Raw genomic sequence first — 19,508 nt, 5'->3', positions numbered from 1 at the left:
TATATTTTTCAGCTTGTAATTCTGTAGCAGTTTAAGTTGCGGGATACCTTTGCTCAGTGGGAACCCAGGAATTTCTTCACTTTCTCTAAAAGACTTTCAAACTAACAAGTTTAATTTCAGGCATGCAGATGACATTCGTTTAAAAATCGCTGCCCTTTATTGTGAACGGCTTTGAAACAGAAAACAATTATGATTAGCAGCACTTCAGAGTTCTCCATTTTATTTTCCACCTGTTATTACTTACTGGACTCTTTATTGAGAATTGATTTTGATTTTTGTTAGTAGTTTATTACAGTTGAAAATTAAGTTAAATCTATTTTATGAATCATTTTTGGTGAGGTTTGTGGAATTTTGGATATAAAAACTTGGAAACTGCATATACAATGACCTTTTAAGCATTTTATGAGGTAATTTTTTGCTTGATTGTGGAAATTTATGTTTATTAGTGAGGACTATATAAGACAGCAAATTTGTTAAAAGTGCGCTAAAGTTTTTGAATTCTACACTTCTGGTAAAGTAGTGGTAAGGTAGAGAAGTGGGAAAGCAATTGCAGGAAAATCTGTGGGCAAAAAAGGGGCTGTAGATGGTCAGAGATGGGCAGGATTTCATTGAAGAGTTGCAGCCTGAAGGTGTGAAAGAGGCCCAGAACATTTTGGATCTTATTCTTTTGGGCCTGCCCTCCCCAGAAGGAGACCCTGCTCCTCTCCCAATATTGCGAAATCCTTGGAACTCCAATACCCGTCACTTCTTCTCTCTCCTTCTCAGTACCCCAAAAGTCCATCCTATTCATGCTGAATCCCAGAGCTCCCTCAACTTATTCTCTCCACTCCTAGATTTTGAGAGCCCATCTCAGTGCTCACAAATCCCCTATACAGCATTCCATTGCTCCCTGTGATCCCAGGGAGCGCCCTCCCCTAAGTTTCCAGACAATGGGACCCCTCTCCCTGATCCCACTACTTACCTCAGTGTTTCCAGAGCCTCTCCCTGGAGTGCCCTCTTGCACCCTGGATCCCCCTCCCAACCCTGAGATTCTCTTCAAAATGTTGCTAGTCCCTGAGAGCCACCTCAATGCTGTCACGGTGGGTGCTTTTAGCTTTCAAGACCCCACCACACTAATGCTGATAAAGTTAGTAATAATAGCTTGCACAATACCTCAGGTGTGGTAATATAGTGGTTATGGGACTTAATGAGCAACCCAGAGGTTGAGATGAAATCATGTCAAGACAAGTTGTGAAATTGACTTTAATAAGCCTGGTAAATTATGAGCTAGCAAAACTGCAGTTTTGTTATAAAAATCCAGCTAATTCATTGATGTTTTACAGGGAAGAGAAGCTACCTTCCCTGTCCTCTCTTGCCTCTCTAATGCCCTCTGAAGTGGCCCAGTAGCAGTTTGTCAAAACAATTGCAACTGAAGTCCCGGCACCACCTTCTGAGGCGATTAAGGGATAAGCAATAAAAGCAGCTTTGCTAATGATGTCCACACCCTGAGAATAAAAAAAATACACAAGCATTACACACACAGAGCCGAACAACCTGCCCCTTATTGTCTGGACTCTCGTGGACATGGTGCTGTGGTATTTTGGTGTCCGTGGATCTAAAACACAGTATGAACCATCACCCTCAGGAGGAGGGCTAAAGGGAGAAAATATGTTGCCTGGCCCTCAGAATGTGAAAAAATGTAGTGCTACAGACTGTATGTGATGTGTGTAAATATTAATATTTGAGACACAGTCTTTGTAAATTCATACGTACAGTTGTCAAAAGTGAAGGCTGTAATTATCCTCCGAAACAAATGCATGCTTTCTTTTGATAAAGAACTGTTCTTTGTACTGTATGCATTTTTTTAATGCTGTGACTCTTAAGATGTCAGCTATTCAGTTTACTGAATAATGTCCTAACGCTTAAATGTAATAAACAAGCCAGTAAGGCTGCAGCATACTGGAGACCTGCCTATAGATCTGCAGTATTGTACTAGTGGCAGGGGAGACATAACATTTTACTGTAACAAAGCCAGACAAAATTAATCTTCAATTGAGAATGCAGCAGCGAAGTGGCTAATGTTAAGTAAAGCCACTGGTTGTTTAAGAAGTTGAAATAAACTACAGCTGCTAATCCTCTGGGTTTCATAGTCCACAAAAGTCACTTTGTCCAGCGATGAAATATATGCTCTCTGTGAGACACATTATATGGTTTAATCTGATTGGGCATTGAATTACAATGGGTGCTGCTTGTTTTAATCTGCTAATGAGCCAGGCTGGGGAGCTTTATTTTATATATTCAGGTCTTTCCACACGGCCGCCCCCTCCACTCCCCAGGCATACACTTTCTCACTTGATGGCTCTTCCATTTTAGGCACACTTGCTGGGGAGGTATTGTACAAAAGCAAACGGAGGGGAAAACCAGCCCCCTAACAGCTAGCTGGGTAATGTTATTTTCAGTGGCCTGGAGACTGGTCACCCTTATGACTGAGCACAGACAGGGTATATAACTTAACAATTGGTGGAATGGAGTTATTATAATTGTAATATGTTTTATAGTGGGTTGTGGGCTCATCTCCACAACTGAACTTGTTTCAGGTTCTGTAATATGCTGTACGTTCTTCAGTCTCTGAAACAGTTCTTTCTTCCACACAGGATCAGAATCCAGTGGGAACCTCTCGGCCTGCAGCATCCGTACAGCCCCCTGTTCCTGTTCCTGTTCCTGTTCCTGGCCCGGGCACTGGGGTCCCGGTGCCTGGCTCTATGTCTGGTAACCCTGGAGGCCCAAGTTACCTTGGAAACCAGCAGCAGGCTGTCATGATGAAACAGTTGTTGATGGAACAAGAGAGACAGAGAATGCATCAGCTTCACATGATGGAACAGCAAAAGCAGCAGCTTTTCAGGGAGCAGAGACAACAGCAGCAGTTGCTGGCAGAGCAGGTAAACGTTCATTATAGGTAGTGACAGTGGGTAGGGGTGGCGACTGGGATGTCTCTTGTATCTCATAACCTCAAAGGAGCATGGTTGTCAGGAATTCCTGAAGTATGTCCAGAGCTGGTTCAAAACGGTATTGAAAATGGCAGCACCCAAGTGAGTTCACCCTGAGGTTGTCATCATTTTCACAAGTGTGTTTCAGCTCAGTTTCAGATATGCAGCTTATCTGTATATAAATATTCAATGCGTAATCTTTTATCTCTATCTCCATCTTTGTGCCACCATTTCTTTCCCATCTCAATCACATTTGGTGCACAGAAATATATTCCTTCTTACAGTGGCATATTTGTTCTCTTCCAGCTTTGCTTGGCTTCTTTCTGGTCTGTCTGATTTCCAATCCCCTTGGCTTTGTGACTCTCAGCTTTACACTCACTGCTGCACCACCCCCTGCCCCCCCACCCCAACCCCTCCCACAAGCGCCTGCACCAAGATGTTCTCCATTGCTGTGGGCCTGAATTTAATTATTTTCTTTGCTTTTTTGCATCTTTATGCTGAGGTCCTCAACTTGGTATGTTACACAACGGCATCAAAGTGCATGTCCCAGCATCACAGAAACGTAAGGGCCTGTAAATTATGTAAGGCTTATCCCGATATCCTTTCGTAACTTCAGTGGGAGACTAGCAGAACTTGTAGAGAAACAAAGCAAATGATCACTTCAGCCATTTAGAATGTTAAATGGCTGAAAACAGATGATTACTCCCCCAATGTTTGTCCTCCCCACATACCCTATACTTAGTGTGTTCAGGAGGCTAATACTGGGCTCAGATTATCTCTTTTTCCTCCAGTTCTATACTTTTTATCCCTCCTGTTTTTGGACAAATGTGAATGAATTAAGGAAAGCCAGCACGGATTTGTTAACAGCAACTCCTGTTTAACTAATTTGATTGAGTTTTTCGATGAAGCAATAGAGACGGTTGATGAGGGTAACGTGGTTGATGTAGTGTACATGGACTTCCAGAAGGCACTTGATAAAGTATCACATAACAGGCTTGCCAGCAAAACTGAAGCCAATGAAATAAAAGGGACAATGGCAGCATGGATATGAAGTTGGGTGAGTGACAGGGAACAAAGAGTAGTGATGAATGGTTCTTTTTCAGATTGGAGGAAAGTAGGTAGTGGGATTCCCCAGGGGTCAGTATTAGGACCTCTGCTTTTCTTGACATATATTAATGACCGAGACTTTGATAGGCAGGGCACAATTTCAAAATTTGCAGATGACTCAAAACTTAGAAGTTTTTTATACTGGGAGGAGGATAATTTACATAGAATTACATAGCATACACAGCACAGAAACAGGCCATTCAATCCAACCAGTCCATACCAACATTTATGCTCCACTCCAGTCTCCTCCCATTTTCCCCAGCTAAATCTATCACCATAGCCCTCTGTTCCTTTCATCTTCATATGCTTGTCCAGCTTCCCTTTAAATGCATCTATACGATTCACTTCAACCATTCCCTGTGGTACCATGTTCCACATTCTCACCACTCTTTGAGTAAAGAAGTTCTTCTGACTTCCCTGTTGGATTTCCTTTATCTCTAGTTATGCTCTTCCTCACAAGTGGGAGCATTCTCTCTTTATCTACTCTGTCAAAACCTTTCAAAATTTTAAAGACCTCTATTAGGTCACGCCTCAGCCTTTTTCAAGAGAAAAGACACCCAGTTGTCAAACCTTTCCTGAAATGTATAGACACATTTTCTGGTATCATCCTTGTAAATTCTCTCTGCACCCTCCCCAGTGCCTCTATATCTTTTTTATGATATGGCAACCAGAACTGAATGCAATACTTTAAGTGCGGTCTGACCAGGGTTCAATACTGCTTTAGCGTAACTTCTCTACTTTTCAATTTTATCTCCCTTGACTTAAAGCCTAGTGCTTGGTTTGCTTTTTTTTTATGGCCTTGCTAACCTGTGCCACAACTTTTAGTGATTGGTGTATTTGTACTCAGAGATCCCTTTGATCCTCTATCCCACCTTCCAAATAATAAGTGACTTCCCTATTTTTCCTACCAAAATGTACTACCTCACATTTATCTATGTTAAAGTCCATTTGCTAATTCTGCAAGTTTGTTGATGTTCTCCTATAGTTTGTTACAGTCCTTCTCAGTGTTGACTATTCTCCCCAATTTACAAATTTATAAACTGCGTTTTGATCACAAAGTCCAAATTGATAATGTAAATTGTAAACAACAGCGATCCCAGCACTGAACCTTGTGGAACACTAATTCACTCCTGCTGCTCCTCTGAATAACTACGTTTTACTCCCGCTCTCTGTTTTCTGACTTAAAACCAGCTAGCAATCAATTCTGCCACTTGCCCCCTGACTCCGCAATCTTTGACCTTATTTATTAGTCTATGGTGGGGCACCTTACCGAAGACCTTGTGAAAATCCAGATAAATTATATCTACAGCATTACCATGGCCTAGGACTAACAGAGTTTCTTTTACAGAGAGCTGGGATGGATACTGTGGACAAATTGTCTCCTTCTGTGCATGAACCATTCTATGATTCAATGAATGCAATGACTCATGCTGAGGTGCAGTCCATGGATGCTGGCAGTCTTCTTCTGTCACCCAAGGGGCTGTCCATGTGGAAGCCAAGACAATAAGGGCCAGATTTTCGCAGAGTTGGTAGACTCTGCGGACCTTTAAAAATGTCAGGCATGACCCTAATGAGGAAGAATGGCCCCATTTCTGAGAGATCCCATTTATGCCAGCAAGGGGAAGGGGGCAAGCTGTGATTCACACAGGCGGGAAACCCAAACTCAGCAGGGCCATTTGAATTTAATGCTGAGTTCAAACAGACCCATTTTGGCTGTTAGAAGGGCCTTAAGCTGCAGTGTGTGAGTCAAAAATTGATGGGACAGATATTATCACTCTTGAAGGGCCAAAAAGGTCTGTTTATGTGTCTTGATTTGAAGTTTGTTAAATCCCATCTCTTTTAATTTTAAAACAAGAACAGATTTAAGCTGTCAGTGAGAGTTAAAAAGACACTGCCAGCTTGACTGCTTTGTTTGGCAGGCCGTCTGATGTAGGTTGGCTAAAAAACATTACCATAGGGGCCTTTGTTGACATTTCCCGAGGGCTATTATTGTGTAATTATGAAGGCTTGGTTGAGTTCAAAAATCTACAATTACCTCAGCAAGGGGGGGTTCTGAGTTCACAGTTTGATTGACAGTTTGAAGAGGTTATTAAAGGATTAGCTGTCTTTGATGTGGCTAGAAGCTTGTTTATATAAGAGATGGGATGGCATGGGGGTGAGGGGTTGTGAGGGGTAAGGAATAGACAGCTCCTTTCCCCACCCCCAGAGCAAAAATTGGATCTAAAGGGGTCCTTTAAACCAAGGTGGATCTGCTGAGCCGGGAACTTTCCCAACTCGAGCTACCCGCCTCAGTAGTGAAAATTCAAGCTTCAAAAGCTGCAGTTATCTCAGCAGGGTGTTCTGAGTTCACAATGTGATTGACAGTTTAAAGAGGCTATGAAAGAATTAGCTATTTTTGACATGACTACTGAATAGAAGTTTATTTTTACAAAAGATCACTTGAGATTTAAAAGCTTTGAATGGATTTGATGAATGGCAATGTCTGTAGGTTATTCCCATGGGGGAATATTACTGCTATTTCCAATCCAGTATACCTTGACACCAACCACCACCCGCACTTTCACCTTCCAGCAGGTGTCACTAGATAACAATCCAGCATGCAGACTGATAGATTTCAGCCCCACCCCACTACCGCCCCACCAGCCCCAATTCAAATCAGAGGTGCTGAGGCTGATTGCAGTTCCCTTCTGTTGCAATGGTTGGCACCTCCTCCCTCAGCATGGATGGGGCTTTAACCATATCATGCACTTCCTTTTTAGAGCAGGTGATTATATCCCAGACATGTACCTGTGCCACCCTTATGCCAACTAAATTCTCTGTAAAGCAGGCTGATATTTTTTCCACATTCTTCTATTCCAGCGATGATTAAGGGCATAGTGCTTCTGCAGTTGAATACTAGGAGTGTTCTTGCTGTGTGTTTTGCAGAGGAACTTAATATAAGCAGGATAAAGAGCTCTACCTGTTCTCTCAGCCTTGAAATCAATCGATCATGTCTCAGTTTTCCAGTATAATTCAGTACAGGCGTGTGGCTGTCCATTGTTGCTCAACTCTTTCTTTCTCTATCACGTAAACTACTTTTTAAAACCTGTCCTTTCTAAAATCTCACTCAACATATAGCTAAGACATCCAAGGAAAAATACTCTGCGACCCAATGCCTGTGATGAGGAGTCAGTGCAGTGGGTGGTTTATTGAACAATCACAGACTGTTCATCATCCCAGTTATCCAGTAAGCCACCAATTGCCTGCTCGGTCCCCCTAATGAAGCAGAAATTTTGCCCCTCCAAGGTATAACATGAATCCTCATCACTGTGGATAACTACACTGTGTTATACGGATACTGAGCACACAGGCCAGGAAGCTTCCAGTATCAATCCTCGGTTTGTGGTGATCTGGTTTAAGGATAATGCGACCAGCAGGATTGCCCTTGAACTAGTGAGGAGAAAAATCAACTAGAGTTGCTGCACAAGATTAATGCCCGGTGGCCACATGCAGCCAGGTGTGCAAGAGGCTTGGCTGTGATTCCCTCCCCCATGTTCAGCTAACCTGTTAACATTCACTATATAACGCTCAGCACATGGTGAACGTCGGTCTGAACCATTCCCAAGCAGGAACTCCAGGACCTTGCACCTGCTGATAGTCAGAACTCTTATCATCTGCTCCCATCTCTGGAAGTCCTCTTTTAACAATTTCTTCCCAAGGGAGAATTAGAAGAAAATAGGAGTCAGGACCTTGGAGGTAATAAACTTACAGCATCACACTTGAGCTGAAATATATTGATTTCCAACACTAACACTTTGAAGGCCCTGGTATATGGTAAATGGACTCTGAACATGTCTGTTTCCACATGTTCCACTTGGACCAGCATATATATATATATATATAGAGCTGATTGAGTTTCTGGTCTTGAGAAAATCTTGGGGCAGAATTTTTCGCTGAGCAGGTGGGCGCGTGTCTGACCTGTCGGGTGAGCGTCCTAATGTCATTGTGCACTCGCCCGATACTTCGGTCAGCGGAAACAAGCGGGAGTCGGAGCCACGCCTGCTATCAATTACAAGGCCAGTTAAGGCCATTAAAAAGACAATTAGCTGTACTTTACATCGCCCATGCAATTTGGTGCTCATCGCATGGGCAAAACGGGCAGGCGGGCAGCTGACAATTTGCTAAACCTCATCCATGGGTGTGATAAAAAAGGGTCAGCAGCATTGCCAATGTGAGTAGTTAGGAGTTTTGGAGATAGTTTGCTGCTGGTTGCTTATTGGTACTTGGCAGCTTCATCTCTGTTCAGAGCTTCATCGTTAGTATTTCTAGGCTTCATTTCAGGTCTCCTTGGTGTCTCCAAAGCCCCTGGAGGATTCAGACTGTGTGGGCCTTTCCAGATATCAGACAGCCTTCTGTTACCCTTGTAATGGGGATTGTGATCTCCGCAGGTGGCACCTCCTCTGAGGGGGAAGAGAGGGGCAAAAGGGAGAGAAGGCCAGGTGTCCCAATGCAGCTTCCAGGGAGTGACCTGTGGGAGGAGAGGCGCAGGCACAAGGGGCACTGGGCCAGCAGGTAGTCCAAGGCGGAAGGGGCCGCAGAAGACGCCACTATCCTGTTGCGAGGGCTTACAGGCTGCGATACAGCTACCTCAATATGTCTGAGGTGCAATGCCGAAGAAGGCTCCACCTCTCAAGGGAGACCATGACCTCCATTTGTTAGATGATTGGGCCTGAGATCAGCTCCAACTGTTTGGGTGGACACCCCATGCCAATGGCTCTGAAGGTCACAGTGGCCCTCAACATCTGTGCCTCCAGTTTTTTCTAGGGGTCAGCAGGGGATCTGTGTGGAGTCTCCCAATCAGCTGTCCACAGTTGCGTCAAGCTGGTGACAGAAGCTCTGTTTAGGCTGGTACTGACCTTTACTGTACGGACGAGGACAGCCAGGCTGAGCGAGCCAGAGATTTTGCAGTGATTGCTGGGTTCCCCTGCATGCAGGGTGCCATTGACTGCACAGATGTGGCCATCAAGGCGCCAGACGGTCAGCCGGGTGTCTTCATCAACAGGAAGGGATTCCACTCGGTGAACATCCAGATAATTTGTGATCACAAGATGCAGATTCTGCAAGTCTGTGCAAGGTACCATGGCAGCTCCCATGATGCTTACATCCTGAGATACTCCCAGGTGTTGAGGCTCTTCAGTGCTCTAGCCCAACTGGATGGATGGCTGCTCGGTGACAAGGGCTCTCTGTTGACGCCTCTCCACCGCCCAAGAACAGAGGCAGAGCAGCGTTACAATTGGAGTCATGCCTTCAAAAGGCTGGTGGTAGAGAGGACCATAGGTCTTTTCAAGATGTGCTTCCAATGCCTGGACCGTTCAGCGAGAGCACTACAATACTACTACACCCCCCAGAGCGGGTATCACTGATTGTGGTTGCATGCTGCACTCTCCACAATCTGGCACTGGAAAGGGGGGACTCACTGGAGGAAGAGGATCTTGATGCAGCTGCACAGGCCACAGATGATAAATCCGGTAGAGAGTTAGAAGAGGAGCACGGTAAAGAGAACGCTGAGGACATGGTGGCAGACCTCGGTAACCTCCAGGGAGGCAGTGACACCTCTCCAACGCTCCTTCAGCTAGGCTGCCAAAGATCTGCTTCCACCCCATGCCAGGGCTGCCACCTCCATCCTGGATGTCTGAAATGACCCTTTCGTTGGCACCCAAAGTCCACTCAGTGCCTGTGCAATAAAGTATCCAGCCACTCACGTCCAGCATTACATACAGGCGTACCCTGCACCAGAAAGAAAAAAGATGAAGCATTCTCAGGCCATCAGAACCAAAGCAAATTTAATGTTATTGTCACATTGAAAGCATAATGACATTACCATTATTGGTGTTGATGTCCACACCAGCAGACATATAAAGCAAACATAAGTGAACAGAAAATCAACCGTGACAGTCCGTCTTGTGCTCAAGATGTCTTTAACTTACGTTTGCGAGTGCTAAGTGTTGGTGCTGCCTCCGCCCCCCCCCCCCCCGTCGTTGGCAGCGGCATTGGAGACAGCCTGCTGACTCTGCTGTCTTGTTGGCCGTGATGACCTTGGCGGTCGCCCTCTGGCCAGTGGAGCCTGTGCTGGCCCCACCTGAGAGGGAGTGGCCAGTGCCACGGTTGGCATCTCCCCAGTCATCGCAGCCTCATCAGGTGCGACAGCCACTGGGGCGGAGGAGAGAAGCCCGCAGAGACGACAAGCAGCTTGTGAGCCAACATGAGGTCGCTCTGGATCTCCCTGCTCAACATTGATGGACGGGCACCTAGCTGGGATACTGGGTGCCTCACCCATCTCCCACACTGGCACTGACCACGAGGTCATTGCCTGTGTGAGGGTTTGCAGCTCCGAGCGCAACCCCAGGAACCCCTGATTCTGTCCCTGGAGCTGCCTCTCCATGAGAGTTGCCGCTCTCTCAATGGAGGGGACAGTGTGCTCTGCCATGAGGGTCAACGTAGTGCTCATGCTCCACATGGACTCCTCCATCACGGAGACCATGGCACACAGACCCTCATGGATCTCCGCCAGATCTTCCTGCACATCCCACTGGCCATCCAGCATCTACCGCCTAATGGACGATTCCAGAGGCTCATCATCTGTCTTCAAGCATTGTCCTGGTCTCCAGCAGCTCTCCGACTGCCAGCGCCCTGGGCACTCTCTGCCTCCTCCTGCATCTCAAGTGAGTGTGAAGTGCCCTCACCAATGTGCACCGACATTCTAGCTGCTGATATAATGCCCACCAAGGTGCTGGTATCTGTGCTGGTGCCTGGTTCACAGAGTGGGTGCGATGCAGGTCAAATGAAGCCCGGTGGTCCTTTGGCATTAGGGGTGGCCCTTCGGTGTCCAGAGAGTGAGTGCGTGCTGGGGAATCTAAAAGGGAGAAGAAGGACATGTCATTAGTTAAAGTCATCACACTGTCACTGTGCCTGCCAGGCACCCTGGTGAGACAATGGAGATCTGCATCACGGTGCCATCGCCTTTCAATAGTCAATGGGGACTCCAGATTTGAGGCTCCCATCAATGAAGAGATGACACTAGAATGGTTCCCCAGTCTGAAACTCTCACCTCTGTGCACTGCGCTCTTACCTCCGTCTGGCACCCCATCTCTCAAAGCCTGGTTGCACGGGGAGTGTGCCAGCTCGCCAGCTCAAGGGCGCCCTGCTTGAACCTGGTGAGCAGCAGCAGGTTGGGCGGGCCTCCGCCTGTACGTGACCGCTCTGCTTAGTTATGGCTCGAAAGGAAAGAGGAGCATTGATTAGTCCACTCTCTACGTGCAGCACCATTGCAGCCTGGTCAACCCCAACTGAGGAACACCTTATAGGGCACATCTGAGCTGTGGCCCTCAAGCCGCAAGGCACTCAGTCTAAGCAGCCAGGGCTCACCCCCTTGGCCAGCTCCGGCATCATTCACAATTGGCAGTCAAACTCTAGCACCCCTGATGTCCACGAGGGGACATCCGCACATTAACGCTTCTGCAAACTGACCCATACCTGCACGGTACTCACCCTTATTGAGGGCAGCACTTCTAGCACTGCACCCATGTGCGCCGCACCACGTCGTAGCTGCTAACCAGCACTGCCACCTCATCCCATGCCCTCTTTGTGAGGTGCGGTGGCCTCCTCCTCCCATCCCTGGGGACAAAGGTGTCTGTCCTGGCAGCCACCTCCAGGAGGACCGCGAGGTATTCGAGTGCCCACCCAACCTGCCCTTCCGCCTGGCGTCTCCAGCCGCACTCGACTCCATCAATTTGCTAACACAGAACAGACGTTCTTCTGTGGCAGCCTTCCACAGAAGGGGCTGCCTGGACTGTTGCCCGCTCGGCCCTTGCCAACCAGTGAGAGCCTTAATTGGCCCGCCCAGCATGAAATTGCGGTCGGAGGCCGATCACGGGCGGCAGACTGTTTCCCGGCCACTCCTGGGCCCGCCCGCCGGACTCAGAACGCTGCCCTTGGAGATTGATTCTACAAATAGAAATGAAATGTGAAAACTCTTAAAATGAACAAAATTCTTCAGTGGGAAGAGTTTGGAAATTGGAAGGGCAGGTTTCACTTGTTGTTTCCTGTCAGTCGTATACTTTAGGGAAGCTGATAGGAATGAGTCTCACCTGCTGTCTTGGAGCTGAAATTGATGGGAAGAAACCTGTTCATGCTGCCTCCCTGTTGAGCAACTGCAGTTCCTTATGGTCCATCTGGGCAATGCCATATTGCCAAGATCAAAAGCAATTTGTGCTGTAATGTGAATGTACTCGTGTAACAAAACTGTATGATTACAGTCCCGTGCACAGGCTGGTGGCTGTACTCCAACTTTTTCATGCGGCTGATAACCAGAATCCTTGATTTGCTCTGGCATACACTAGCAACCTTATAACTGTGCGGTTTGATTTCACACAAATGGAAAGCCGGTAAAGTGGACAGGGCTGATGTCGCCACAGTAACAATAATGACATGCACGTATTATAGCACCCCTGACATCCAAAGTGCTTCATGGAGGTGTAATCAAAAAATGGGTGCCGAGCTAAAGAAGGAGATGTTAAGAGCGAGTGGCCCAAATCTTGGTCGTAGAGTTGGAGTGTTAAAGTGGATTTTAATATGTGCCAGTAATATGGGGCCTAGCCAGCTGAAAGTATGGCTGTTAATGGTGGAGTGAAGGGAGGGAGCAATCACAAGAGGTTATAGTGTGCAGGGGTTCTACCAGACACCACTGAAGTTAATTGAGAGAACTCTTGCAGAGAATTCGGGGGCAGATAACAGAGGAAGCGAAGGGGCGAGACCATGAAGGGGTGTCAGCATGAGGTTGAGAATTTTAAATTTGAGGTATTGGGAAACATCAAGGACAGGCATGATAGGTGAGTGGGACTTAGTGTGGGAAAAGCTTTGGATAAGCCGACTTTATGGAAGGTAGAGGATAAAAGGCTGTTTGAGCCATTGGAATAGTCTGGTCTGCAGGTAACAAAGGCATGAATGAAGATTTCAGCAAGAGGTGGGCTGAATTTTGAGCAGAAGCAAGCGATGTTAGAGAGGTGGACGCAGGTAATCGTTGTGATAGAAAGGATGTGCATGAATACACTGCAGACCTTTAAAAAAGGCAGATGGGACCCATAAGCACAACCCCCATTTCCGACAGACTCCATTTTCACTGGTAAGGTAAAGAGGCGGGGTGTGATTCACATATAAGGGAAATCTGAATTCACCTAGCTGGGCCATTTGAACTCAGTGCTGAGTCCAAACAGACCCCATTTTCACTGTAGCATGGGCCTTATCCTTCAGGGTGGGTGTCACAAACTTATGGAGGAGATAGAAATGCTTGTGAAGGGCGGATTAGGCATGTAGAACTATCAAGCTGTCAAGTTATTTAAACCCCCAACCCTTTAAAAATTAAAAAAGACATCATGCCCGTGTCAGTGGGAGTTGAAAAAAAATCTGTTCTAGCCGTTCCAATTGCTATTTGTTAACATTACCCCAAGGGCTATCATTATTAATAGTTGGCTGCTTTCCAGAACCTACAATTATTCTAGCCGGTGTTGTAAGTTCACAGTTTGATTGACAGCTCAAAGATATTATTAAAAGATTAGCTGTCTTTGATGTGAGGTTATGAATACAAGTCTGTTTGTTTTAATAAGGGATTAATAACTTGAGGAGCTTTTAAAGTTTTGAATGGGCTTTCATGAATGGGAATGTTTTTTTCTTATAGAGAACGCTGTAATAGATGTTCAGATCTTTATTTTATTTAATCTCAGCATGACTCCTGAGATCTGCCCATAGTGGATACTGGTTGAGTTGGCATGGAAGATTGGGGGGGCATGGGTTGTCATGAGTTGATATGAAGCTATCATGGGGGCATTGGGATGGGTGGGGGGCATGAGATGGCATGGATGGGGCATGGGGAGTGGGTGTGCAGGGGTGATGGAGTGTGAAGGGTGAAGGCTAGAGAGCCTAATATTTAACATAACAACTGGGATGAAGTCCCAGAGAACCGAGGTGGACCTTTTAACAAGCCCACCTTAGCATTCAGCAGCTCCTGAAACCTCCAAGTTGAGTCCAGGGCTGACGGGCCTGACTTCATTCCACACACCCCCTCCTCACCCACCAATCCACCCCCCCCAACCACCACCACCACTGGAGCAAAAACTGCACCATTTGGGCACATTTTTCCCAAGGCAAGTACGCTGAGCCAGGAAATGTCCCGAATCAAGCTACCCACCTTGGGACCAAAAATCTGGCCCATTCAAAACTTTAAAAGCTCCTCAAGTTATATTGGTGTAGATTTTCACCTTCACTGCCTGGGCAAGAATCTGGCAGATAGATCACCAGTCTTTTATATCATTTCAACGGAATGAAGATTGGATGGGTTGTATAAAGCGAGGGTGAGTCACTCAACTAGTTACTGCCCAGGGGTAAAGATAAAAACTACCCTATTGTGTTAGTGGGAATTCTCACTTTTATCTAAATACAGCATCTCAAGCAGAATCCATATCAGTAAATTTACCAGTGGTGGGGTCCATTATAACTGCCTACACATGCATCCAATCAACTGTAAGCACCAGTGATTAACGATTGAACAGAGTTCAAAGAAATGTTAGCGTATTTATATTGAAATCAGTAGTAAAGAGGCATCACATTCTTCTGATAGGCCAGCGGGCAAACCAGAGAGCTCCCAAGTTCAACCTCTGAGTTGGCTGACCTCAGCTGCAGTCATGGTATGAATGCTATAGTCTGCTACAGTCTCCCGGGGCTGGGGGTAACTGCTCCTCTTCACTAAGCAGCTAATCTCACCAGAAAACACACATGCATGTACATTGGATGAAGACATGGGGCCAGATTTTCCTGCTGAAGGCGGTAATCGGGAGGCAGGTTTGATTCTGGGTCCGTGCACCTGCCTCTGTCTCCACTGAGCCATGAAGTGCGATTTTTTTTTTATGTGGTGGGGGTCTTAAAGACCCCAGTGACAGGCCTGCCACCCAATTAGTGGCCAGGGAGGTGGGAATGGTGGTGGGACACCAGGGAATTAGGCCACGTCCTGGCCTGAATGGGTAGTCATTGATGTGGCAGAGTGGCCAGAGCAAATGGAGAGCTGGGACCCGGGATAGGTAGGGAAAGTTTGGTTAGTCTAACTTTACTGCTCCGTTGTATTTTGCCCAAACTTTCACTTTTTTGCATTAAATAAAACTGTTTCAGTGTTACAACCCCTGTTCCTGCCAGATTGCAGCTGGTCAGCTTTAGAGACCTCCAAACAGCCACCTGCTGCCATAAAAATCTAGGGAGGTCAGAAGGCGAGCTGTTAATGAGCTCCATAATGACCTTGTTGTGCCCAATTAACAAGGTGGGCGACTTCACTTTTTTTCTTTATTCTTTTATGGGATCTGGGTGTCACTGGCAAGGCCAACATTTTTTTGCCCATCCCTAACTGCCCTTGAACTGAATGGCTTGCTAGGCCACTTCAGAGGGCAGTTAAGGAGTCAACCACATTCCTGTGGGCCTGGAGTCACATGTAGGCCAGACCAGGTAAGGATGGCAGATTTCCTTCCCTAAAGAACATTAGTGAACCAGAAGGGTTTTTATGACAATCGATGATAGTTTCATGGTCACCATTACTGAGACTAGCTTTCCAATTCCAGATTTTTTAATTGACTGAATTTAAATTCTACCAGCTGCCCCGGTTGGATTTGAACCTGTGTCCCCAGAGCAATAGCCTTGGCCTCTGGATTATTAGTTCAGTAACATTACCACTATGCCACCATCTCCTGCACCCTCCTCTATGCCCCCCCACCCCCCCCACCCCACCCCACCGGTCCAATGTCAACAGGGTCAGAATTGGAAACGGCAGACTGGCATGCAGGCCACCAGCACCATTTTTTTTTGCCATTCCCCCTCTATTCCATACTGGCTCACGGAGTCAGTTGACTGAATAGCCTGTCAACTCTAACTATACTGGGTCAGCCTTGAAACTCATGTGAACCATATCTCAGCTCAAGACACCACCTTCAGAGAACAAGTGAAGAAGTTTTGAGGGTGAGAAGTGAATAGAGAGGAAAACTCTTGCGTAAAACGCTTTGGCCTGGAAATTCCAAAGGGGTGCTCCTGGTCTCCAGCTGTAACTGTGGCCAGAATTGGCAGATCAGTTGGAGAAATGATAATAGTGGTGACTCGCACCATTCCTCCACCTACTCCACTAAAGGTACATGTTATGATCCACAGCTGAGGTTACCCATGGACAAGCCTGATCCTAGATGGAACCCAGCTTGATAGATCCTAACTTTTGTTTGTGTAGATACGTGGAGAGTTGCTACTGAACAGAGGCACAGGAGTCAGCTGATGAACTTTTAACAAAAGAATAAAACATTTATTCAACAAGAAAAGATGAGCTATATTACAATTCACCCACAACTATACCTTTAGAGATGTATACAGATTTGTAAGGATAACACAAGTTACAAAAGCTATCTTATACTCTAATGTTCACAGTAAGTACACAGTCCATGTAAACCTATGGTACCCTGTGGTCAGATACACTACATTCTGAAACCAAGTGACAGATGCCACCTCAAACAGATGCTATGGATCTCTCCTCAGCTCCGTCCAGATGCTTGTCACACTGTGAGCCAAGCAGTCTCACTGAATTCCATCCTTCATACAAGGGATTCCAATCTCCACTCTCCAGGACCTCACCTTGGAATCTTCTCCCAAACTGACATTTTCGCTCAGACACCTTCCACAAGGGTTCACCTCCAGGGTTTCAAACTCTCCTCCTGATGTTCCTCTTCCCTGGGTCATCACGTGCACTCAAGCTGTCTTTCATGCACTCTTTCTCACCAACTCGGCCTTAACAATACACCACTGCTACACATGCCCATAGCAAAGAATTACAGACCGTCAGTTGTCTCTTTGAACCTTCTTGCTTCTTGCAAGCTGTTCTCACTTTAAATCTGAACCTTTGAGCCTTTCGCTCTGCCCCTCACTCAACAGGATCTTTTCCCAGGTTCCTGTCCTTCCTTTAACTAGAAGATCTTCTTTGGACTTTCTCTTCTTCCACTTCCTTGGACTTTTGGGGTTTTTCTTTTAGCTTGGGACTTGCTATGTGTCGCCTTTTAGGCTGCTCCTACTTCATGGCTGCCTTCAAACCAACTGAACTCAAACAGCTTCCAAAACAAACTGCTGTCTTTCTCCTTCAGTATGTGTGTCCATGGGAGGAACCTGCCTCTCTGGGCCCCTGTTGCTAGGCAAGAGCACTGTTCTTCCCACTCTTGTGTGTTTACTTTCACTCTATAGGGGTGGTAAACGTCTCATTAGAAATGCAAGCAGCCTTTTAAAGTGAAACTAAAACTCCCATTTGACCTTTCTTAACACACACATACAGAAATACAAATCAAACTTAAACTTCAAAGCTAAAACTAATTCCTAACACCCACAAATACAAGTATAACTTACTTAAGGTATCTCTATTTCCTAACAGTACAGTGTGAGCTCTTACTGCATTTCAACGCTTTAGAAAACAGTTGCAGTTGCCTTACAGTTTATATAGTTTGTCTGAAATCAACATCACTGAAAAGATTAGTAAGCATTAATAACAAGTTCTTGACTGAGGGGGTGAATTGGTGCTCGCTCACAGTCACACTGCAGATGGCGGAACGCCACAGCCCTGGAACCACCACTGCTAGAGGTCTCACTCAGCTTGTGCAAGTGAAGGAAGTTGTACAATAGCAATGCCAAATCTCAGTAGATTTCAGCTCAAGTGTGATGCTGTATGTTTGTTTTGTTCCAGCTAGGTTCTGACACCTATGTTCTCCTCACTTTCCCGTGGTTTTGTAGGCCACGTATATAACACTTGGTTTGGAAAGGGGAACTACTACGTGGGGGGGTAGAAAAATCAAGTAACTTTTTTTAATGACTGTCTAGGAAAGAATTTTTTTAAAAGGTGGAGAAAGTGTTTAATAAATATATTGAAGACGCCTTACTGCTTCACTGGAGATTGTAACCATTGCTCTGGTCACTACGATTGTAGTGACTATAGTAGTACAATTGTAGTATTGGTTTCCCCACGACCTCTAATGGCAGAATTAATGAGCTTGTTTTCCTTCTATCAGCAGCAGCAGTTACAGCAACAACAACACGACCAGATGCAAAGGCATCTCCCCAGACCACATCCACAGTGCAAGGACCAGCACAGGAATCCATATCCTGTTCAACAGGTCAGCCAGTACCAAGGTAAGCCTGTCAATTATTAACTCTCTCTTAAGCCTTAACAAGTGAAATGTGTAGTTTGCCCTGTGAGATTGAGCTTGTGTTATTAAACTAACCAGCAAGTGCATTAAGATCCCATAAAGGTCATAGGTTATATTTACAGAATAAATGGAACAGGCTTTAACCAGGCAGTAGCCTCCACTTCATAAATAAATGTTCAGCAGCCTGTGCATACATCAATTGTGTGGTTTACACTTCAGTTGGGTACAATTGCCCTCAGTTCCCGTGGACTGGAGAGGAAATACCATTTCAAACCCTAATGGAAAGTATATGCATACAGGCATCAAGTGAAGAATAGCTCGATTGCAAAACTCTTGTAATCAAGTGGTTAACTGACACTCAGAACTTTGCAAGGGCCTGTACCACTGAGGGTGGTGGCAAGACCTCACATGCAGCGAGTGACTTATTGAAATATCTTAGATGCTTTGCTTGCAGTTTTCCTCTTGTTAATGGCAGTGGAAAGAAAATCACAGGCAAACCACCTTTGGTTTTCCAATAAGATGCTGCTTCTTGTGAGGCACTGCTGATGGCACAGCGTGGACCTAGGAATGATGTGCCCTTGGTGTTTGGCACAACTGGTTGGTATTATGATGTTGTATTAAAAAACTGTTAAGTAGGCTTAGTTCTTGAAATTGCCTGATTGGAAAGCCCACTCAGGCGCTGGCATGTTGGATATTACAGGAGAGGAGCAGAAGCATAACAAAGCTTGGACCCAGGAAGAAGATTGAGGTGTTAAGGTCATTCCTTTCATAGACCTTCCACAATAAACCATATCATGGACACTGCCCACTAGTTTAGCGAAATAGAAGGGAGGGGTGCTTTTGGCTTAGTAATGTGACAGAACATGTTCTACCTTGGAAACAACACAAAAATGGTGCTTCTTGATTAGGAGCCAGCACATGAATATTTAACTTAGAAATAATTTTTGCTTAAATTTAGATTGCAACTTATGATGTTGCTCATGGTGAGTCAAAAGATACAATGTTGTATAACAATAGGACTGTGTTGCCATGTGGGCTAAACAATGTACTTTACCCCAGTTATTCCCTTATGATGAATGAATTGATTTTTTTATTAAACTCAATGAATTTTCTGTGAAAGCCACAATTGTAGCATTGGTTTCCCCACAACCTTGAATAGCCTTGATTATCATCATATGTTTGTTAAATTTAACAG

The 19,508-nt window shown here is 45.7% G+C and overlaps 1 protein-coding gene across 3 annotated transcripts in view; it reads left to right on the top strand.

Annotated features, from left to right (window-relative positions):
- The window catches only part of maml3 (mastermind-like transcriptional coactivator 3), a 475,154-nt gene that overhangs the window by 438,332 nt on the left and 17,314 nt on the right, over nucleotides 1-19,508 (top strand). For 2 of the 3 annotated variants that reach the window (XM_078538941.1, XM_078538922.1), the window contains exons 3-4: nucleotides 2,634-2,918; nucleotides 18,176-18,296. In XM_078538941.1, coding sequence (XP_078395067.1) covers nucleotides 2,634-2,918; nucleotides 18,176-18,296 — 406 coding nt within the window. The remainder of the gene's footprint in view (nucleotides 1-2,633; nucleotides 2,919-18,175; nucleotides 18,297-19,508) is intronic. The other variant, XM_078538931.1, reaches the window with a different exon arrangement.

Source organism: Cetorhinus maximus, chromosome 1 (genome assembly GCF_964194155.1).
Source record: "Cetorhinus maximus chromosome 1, sCetMax3.hap1.1, whole genome shotgun sequence".
Lineage (NCBI taxonomy): Eukaryota > Metazoa > Chordata > Chondrichthyes > Lamniformes > Cetorhinidae > Cetorhinus > Cetorhinus maximus.
This window is presented reverse-complemented; position numbering and strand designations above follow the sequence as displayed.